General features: G+C 37.8%; 1 protein-coding gene across 1 annotated transcript in view; it reads left to right on the forward strand.

The window, feature by feature from the left end:
• The window catches only part of ADAMTS3 (ADAM metallopeptidase with thrombospondin type 1 motif 3), a 137,337-nt gene extending 130,630 nt beyond the window's left edge, over window positions 1-6,707 (forward strand). Inside the window, exons 22-23 of the mRNA XM_085304138.1 lie at window positions 926-1,069; window positions 3,875-6,707. Of these exons, the coding sequence (XP_085160264.1) occupies window positions 926-1,069; window positions 3,875-4,449 (719 nt within the window). The 3' untranslated portion in view covers window positions 4,450-6,707. The remainder of the gene's footprint in view (window positions 1-925; window positions 1,070-3,874) is intronic.
• The last annotated feature ends 992 nt before the right edge of the window (window positions 6,708-7,699 follow it).

The following is a 7,699-nucleotide window of genomic DNA, read 5'->3' on the forward strand; positions in this document are numbered from 1 at the left end:
GAAGTGCCCAGCTCTATTTGCTGTGCATCACATGTACAACACAACCCAAACTGTATGAAAATGCTGTGGACTAGTAGGGCATATCAGCTACATCCAGCCAAGTACTGCATACCTTTGACAAAACCACATGAGTCCCTGTAGGTTCTGCTCCTCAGCCATGCAAATGCTTGATTCTTCTGTTTGAGCACAAACCTCTCTGTTCTCTTCAGGGACTTGAGTCATAACTTTCACCAAGTGTTGGGATTTTCAACCTTAGCCCTAAGTAGTTGACAGTGTTTTTTCAGGCCAAATAGTCTCTTTTTCATCACACTTTTGGTTTCTACAACATTCTGTATGTTTTGAGGGCATATACCTAAATATAGATAGTATTCTGTAATATTTATATATGTGAAATTTTAATGCATGGTGATGTGTGGTATTTCTTTATTTTTAAATCTGTATAGCCTTAATTACTATTTTGATTCTCAGAGCATTGGACTTAGCAAAACATTAGTCGGTATCATTTGGCTGAACTATATATTATATAAATGCAAGACTGCTGAGAGTTCAATCTTGATGGAGTTGCGATGAACATTTGGCACAGTTGCTGTGATTTCTTTTGTGTTATAAGGTGCATTTATATTTCTCCTCTGTTTCACAAATATAATGATCTGTCCACCATGTGCCTAAGTGGAGCTGAATCTTGTAGAGTGGAAAAATGAAATTTTAGTCCATAAATACCAACTTTTAAGCCAAAGCAAGATTTTTCAGTGGGATGCTGTCAGCAAGCAATGTAAAGTTATGGTGATACCTTTTATAAGACCTGTGGCAATTCTAAAAGCTAATAAGGAAATTTGGGGGTTAATTTAAAATTATCTTCTAGTAGCTTCATCTTCTAAAGTTTCCCTAGGGAGCCGATATGCTTTCTTGTGTCTTCTACTCTTAGTTACCGCGAAGCAAGTAAGAAATTGTGAGAAGGAGAATTTTTACCATGAACATCAGCAGAAGGATACAAGCACTTACATACTCAATAGGAAGTGGTTGACTAGGTTGTGCAGAATTAACCTAAAAAATAAAAAAAAGGGATTACGTGAGTATTCAGTTCAAAGATTGTACTTGCTGAATCTACTGAATGTAGATAAGTACAAAACCAAATCTTTGCACTCTATATTTGGGTTATGAAATCTAAACCATCAGGAACCATTATCAGGAAAATTAACCATAAGAAAACAGGACCAAATAAAGTGCATTTGTCACCGACGAAAGGCAGAATAATTGCTTGGTACTTTCTTTTTTGATTTATTTTTGCCATTTTAGGTAATATTATTTACTTTAACTTACATATTGATGTAAATCACAGTCTGTATTTAACAAGATGACTGCCATAATTTTCCAAATCAGATGTTTTCATTTACATGGAAACATAATTATGATTCTATATATGATGCACTAATATATATATATATGCAAAGATTTGTGTTTCAATATTAGCTGTTCTAGTTTAGATGAATTATGAATATAGCCCTTGAATTTCCCATGCTAAATTCCTGCTGAAAATAGTTTTACATTACCTTCATGGGTTACATATATTCCCATGCAAAGCTGCAGATTTAATGCTAGGTTTGTCAAGAACCAATAAACATCTATCCAAATAAGCACATCAGGATTAGGAGCAAGGAAAATCTTTATATTACATGCCACAGTCATATAATTTTCTATTTATAAACAATGACCCACAACCCAGCTGATGCAAGTGTGTGTAATTTTACTGAATTCAGTGGAATTAAGCTGATCTACACTGATGGAGGGGTTGCCCTAGAGGTCATTTTTTAAAATAGGAAAGCTTGATTGCCTAACATACTGTTGACATGTGGTGAGGTAACATCTGTACACAAGTGAAAAAATATCACAGTACAGAAAACTAATTTAATTTCAGATCTTAATAAGTGGTGTTACAAGCCATCTGTTGCTCATTAAAATGTTGACTATGTAATTACTAACTGTGAATGCAGGAGTAGATGTAGAACAGATCTCAATAGTTTGGGTTAGCTTTTGGCTTTTTACATTATAATTTTTCATACTTCTATTTAAGTAAAATCCATCAATATCATTTCAAGTAAACTGTGATATCTTAGGAAAATTCTGCTAATGGAAACTTCCTGCTGCTCTCTCTCCTAAGAATTTGAATAGTTACTGGAGGAATCAAGCAACTCATTTGCCCCACTTGCTGATTTTCTCTGCTGTGAAGTGTTACATGTTTGCACATTCTTGGTCTAATTCTGGCTTCTTTCCAAGGCCTGAGCACCCTATTTAGGAGATTGAGGAGAGCCACAGATGCACTGTGTTTCTCAAAGTCGCAGTCATGGGGCTGAATCCTGCATGAGAGAGAGGCAGGCTCAGGTGATACAAAGCACTGGAATAAGTGGTCTATTTTGAGGGTCCTTGTAGACATCTATGGGAAGGAAATTACACCTTTCTACCTACAGATGCCCTGATTTCAAAGTAACAGCATGCTGGTATGAATGCAGTGTTGACCCTGCAGGAAGCAGGAGGCTAGATTAGRTGACCTCCTGCGGTGCCTTCTAACCTGCATTATTCTTCTGGGTTCTCATTCAGCCAAGGCATGTGAAATTCTGAACTACGCAGATAAGGAACAGTATAAATGAGCAGTGGGATGAATTAGACAAGGACAAGAGATAAGTAAGGAAATACTAATTTTCCTGCTTTTAACCTCCACAATAGTAGAATTCATTTTGAATGCTTGAAGCTAACCTCCTACCTTTGTATGTGCATCGCCACAGCTCTGCTGAGGCACAAACTGAGGAATAATTTGGCTTTTTTTTGTATGAAATGAGAGTGAAGTTTTAATTTTAACTCACATTCCCTCACAGAATATCAGGCCATCCAGGACGCTTGTAATTTGATATGGTTAGTAGAACAGGTTGCAAGGTTAAGAACCTAAATTCTTGAAAGTGCCACCTACTCATGAGTGTTAGGAGCTCTCAGCATTTTTCCCAGTCTTGATAACAGTAAAACTCACAACTTTGCTCATGTGACTGGACATACTCTGAAGGTGAATGGGAGAATGCACCAATGTCCTCTCAGCTTAATGATGTAAAACATGCCTTAATTTCCTTCTGGCTTCTTGTGCTACTGCTTTCCTCTTTGCCAGTTTTATCCAATATGAACATTGCTTCTCTGTTTGTGGAACAAATATCTAGCAAATGCTTAAAGAAACTCTGACATTTTTGAAATCACTAAGACCTCTTCAACATTTCTAAGAAACTTTCTCTGTCTGAAAGGCATCCCAGACACTTAACCTGAAGGGATCTTGGGTCTGATTGATGTGTTAGAAGGTTTTCATCAGCTTTCCAGTTATCTTTAGGTCACTGAAGGACTCAAATGATTTTACACAACTATAACTTCTTATTTTTAAAGGATCATTTAAAAGGCATCTTTAAGAACTATTGCCTGGGATTTACTTTCTTTTAGGAAAGGTTTAATTGTTGTAATGTTGTTGATAGATAGTGTCCTCAGGCTAGAAGTGAAGGTGATTTCGGATGGGCAGAACTATATCTAGCTTGGCAGTTTGCAAGTCTGGCATACTGCTGTCGGTGGCCCTTTGCACACATAACATGCCTTTCCACACTTCTTCCCTTCTGGCATGCAGAGGAGCCAACACTTTCGAAGTGACTAGTGATTTTTTGTTCCCAAATAGGGCTTTTTCAAAGGAGGTGGTTGTTCTTTCAGGGGATCAGGCATTTCAGGTTGTATACCCAGAGTAGCTCATCATTTTTAAAACATAGGCTTAGAACTTTCATTGCCCATCTAAGTGCTGTCCAGGCAGTTCTGTGTTCTCCCTAGGTTTAAAACCAGCATTGCATTTGTTTTGCAGATGAACCCTGTATGGGAGACAAATCTATCTTCTGTCAAATGGAAGTGCTTGCACGTTACTGTTCCATCCCTGGCTATAACAAGCTGTGCTGTGAGTCCTGCAGCAAACGCAGCAGCACCCTCCCACCGCCTTTCCTTACTGAAGCTGCTGAAACTCAAGATGAAGTGATGTTTGATCAAAGCCATCTGCCTAGGGCTTTGGCAATGCCGACATCTTTAGCGCCCCACTATGCCGAGTTCCTGCCCAGAAGAAGTTCTCTGAGTAGGCTTCCCTTTGCAGAGGAGGAGGCAGGTACACGTGTCTCCCTGTCAAACACTAAGCCCAAGGGTGCTGGGTTTCCACAATGGAGAGCTCCAGAAAGCAAGACTTATAGGCTGTTTGCATTGCCTCTCCAGCCACCTAGCAACAGCAGCAGTCCCGATCGTCATAATGCCCAGGCTTTGGCAGCAGCTGTTCCTGTGGTGCCAACTAATAACACTGCAGCGGGTGCTCTTTTTCCATCAAGAACCTCAAGGAAGAGTGAGAAGCATGTAGACAGGAGATGGCCTTTGAGGTCTTCCACCGTGGAAAGATGAACATGAATGCCACAGGGAGGATAGTAATGGAAAGAGTGTCTCTTTGGCTTTGATTTCTTTACTTCTGGACACTATGGTGCATGCTGCTTTCCACAAGCAGGACACTGTGGATCATCAACTCATTTTCCTTGTAAATACGAAGAACAAGAAGTGCTGGTTCACTTTCTAGTTGCTCCTGTCCTCTTCCCACACTTGGTCATCTGGTTAGTTTGAATGCATTGGAAGAAAGCACCAAAGAATATTCCTAACAGTGAGCAAAAGTTGCTGAGGGCATCGGTCAAGCTTTAGTATGGAAAAGCGGCCCTGACCTCAGCACTCACCTCATGATTTTTATTTTTAAACACTCACACATAGAAAATACCCCACCACAAGAGGTACCAAACGTTTACACTTTACAGAATACTTTTGCAATGGAACAAATGAATACATAAGACTTGTTTGCTAATTTATCTATATAAATGGATATTGTATGAGCAAATTTGCAGCTGTTGTGTAAATACTGTATATTGCAGAAAATCAGTATTATTTTTAAGAGTTTTGTGCTGTCAGACAACTGTTTACCTATGTTATATTTCTGGACAATTGCTAGGTGCCTGCCATTGAGTACTGCCTTATTTACATTCCATGAGTTGATTTCCAAAGCAGCATTATCAGAAAAGGAGGAGTTCCGTTTTCATATGAATTACATCTACTGACACTAGGAAAGAGTTTTTTAAATATCGACAATGTGATGCTTTCTTTTGGAATAAGGAAAAAAAGTGTATACTTAGAGATATGAGTCTACTTATTGCCACCTGCCCACTGTAAGTAGGTTTAGAGATTTTAACGTAATTCCAGTCACAGGTTGGAAAAATGATTGCTCATGCCTGTGAAATGAAGAAATACACCCACAGCCTACACTCAGCAAGCATTGCTTCAGTTCAGAAGTAGCAGTGCCATCTGTTAAGTCTTCTTTTGCATAAGAGGTCAGGCGAGTGTAGGAAACCATGTATATACTGTAAGTACTGTAATGTTCACAAAACAAAAATGAGTTGTGTCTTCCAGATGATCTGTTTGTTATTTCTGAAGCTGAAAAAGCATCACAGAGGTAGAATAGGCACTAACAAGAAATAGCTGTGGCAAGACTTAAAATAGATTTTTTTTTCCTACTGGAAGCATTGATTTAAAGGTGAGAGAGATATTTATTTTTCAGCATGGTTCACCTCAAAATCTCCACAACCACAATGCATCTGACTGCAATAATGTACTAGTAATTTATGTCAATAATCATCTTGTTCACAGTCCGCCCAATCACACTCTCTCCTGTGTGTTGCTGTAAAGTACTTGTATATAGGATTGAGAACTAAAGATATTTATTAAAAGTTGAATTCTTGATAGTATTTTATGTACTAAATATTTACACTAAGGGCAGTTGACTATTCTTTTTGCCAAGATAAAATAGAGAGATGTAATTAGATACCTGTACATGCTATGGCATATGGATAGAACAGAAATTTAAGCTAACTAAACTACTGTAGAGAAACTGTTGATCTTATTCTTTCCAAAAAAGTCTATGACAATTTTTTATTACAGGCATCTTTAATTTCTTTGTAGTTTACTAAAATTTCATGTGCATTTTTTGCTTCCCCATTAAAAAAACCCTCATGATTGACCCATTTAAAAGAACAGTGAATATGTAGCACTAAAATACTACAAAATAGATTAGGACTCCATGGATTAAAATTTAAATCTAATTAAAATCTAAAATCTACATATGTAGTCAGTATACTGGATCACTAGAATTAAATAAGGATCACTAGAATTAAATAAGGATGAAATTTTTGTCAGGAGACTTTTAATGTAAGTGAGAATATAGGTAGATTAATTCTGTTCAGGGAAGTATAGGGTCACGCTATGCAAGACACATCTTGCAGTGCCATGTGCATAATCTAACCCACTAAAGCATTGACTCGACACCTCTGAAGAACTGCTGCTACCTTTTTGCAAGGCTTTTGAAGGTCAAAGAAATTAGTGTTAAATAGTTTGTACAGACAATCCCTGAGCCTCAAACAGACAAATAGGGCGTTTGTTACTTTGAAATTCCCCAAAAGTCAAATTCTCTCTGTCTCTATCTTTTACATATATACAATATGGGTGTAGATAATCCTTTTACCTTTTTGCTTTCTTTTCTAAGAAGCTAATTTCTTTCTCATTAAAGTGTACACTACTGATACTGTTTGTTGTATTGGGGAGCACGTAGCAATAAAAACTTTAACGTATCAAGTCTTTCTCTGGTTTGATTCAGGGTTTTTTAAGAGTTTTTTTTTTTTGCAGAATGAAGGAACATTTACATCCTCCAACTTTATCATCATGAAAAAGTTAATTTGAATCAAGTATTTGCTTTTTAAAAATAGAGGCCCTGCTTGTATCATTGAAGAGTGTGGGTTGCAGAGAAGATGGGAGAAAGGAAAGAATCATTTTCTTGTGAGCCAAAGTTGGTTGCTGGTATGAGTTTGACTGTCTGGATAGTAGCTGAAACCCCTTTTATAATATGTAACATTTTGGGCTGTGCTTTTAAAGATCTGGTACCTAGGAGATTCTCTGCCAGCCGAACAGAGGAAAGGCAGCTGCTCTCCTTCGCTGTATCTGTAAATGGTTTCTGAGCTGGTGAGATTTCAGCTGGGCACTACCACTGATGACTTTTATTTTTTTAAAAAAAAAAAAAAACTCACCTGTATTATTTTAGTATTCATGCACATCTTAAAAATATTCATGCACATCTTAAAAATATAAAATACCCTTGTGGTCCATCTGTCTTTAAAAAGTTTTGAGACCATCCATCCACAAGGATGCATCCTTTGAAATAATTGCTGTGTTTCTCATTTGACCAGTACAGACTTAACATCTGAATCTGGTATTTGCCTAATGACAGTAACTTTTCTGTGAGCCTTACATGGTGTGATTCAGGGGCAAGTGAGGGTACATCATGCACATGTGTACTCATGGGCAGGCACACAGACCCACTGACTCACACTAACACTTTAACTAAGGAAAGCTGGCTTGCAGTCATAGTGCCCCATGCTTCTATTTCATTACTTCAGGTAGGGATGGATCATGTATGTAAATGTGAGCCTTTTTTTATGCAACAACCCAAATGTTGAAAGACAAAATAATGTTGCTCTGATTCAGTAGGTGACTTCAAGCTAGCAGTAGTCCTCCAGCAAGTATCCAAGGACACTGAAAGTGCCATCTGGCTGCAAAGTGATCACTT

Source organism: Rhea americana, unplaced genomic scaffold (assembly GCF_003343005.1).
Source record: "Rhea americana isolate MKP2758 unplaced genomic scaffold, rheAme1 scaffold_203, whole genome shotgun sequence".
NCBI classification, from domain to species: domain Eukaryota; kingdom Metazoa; phylum Chordata; class Aves; order Rheiformes; family Rheidae; genus Rhea; species Rhea americana.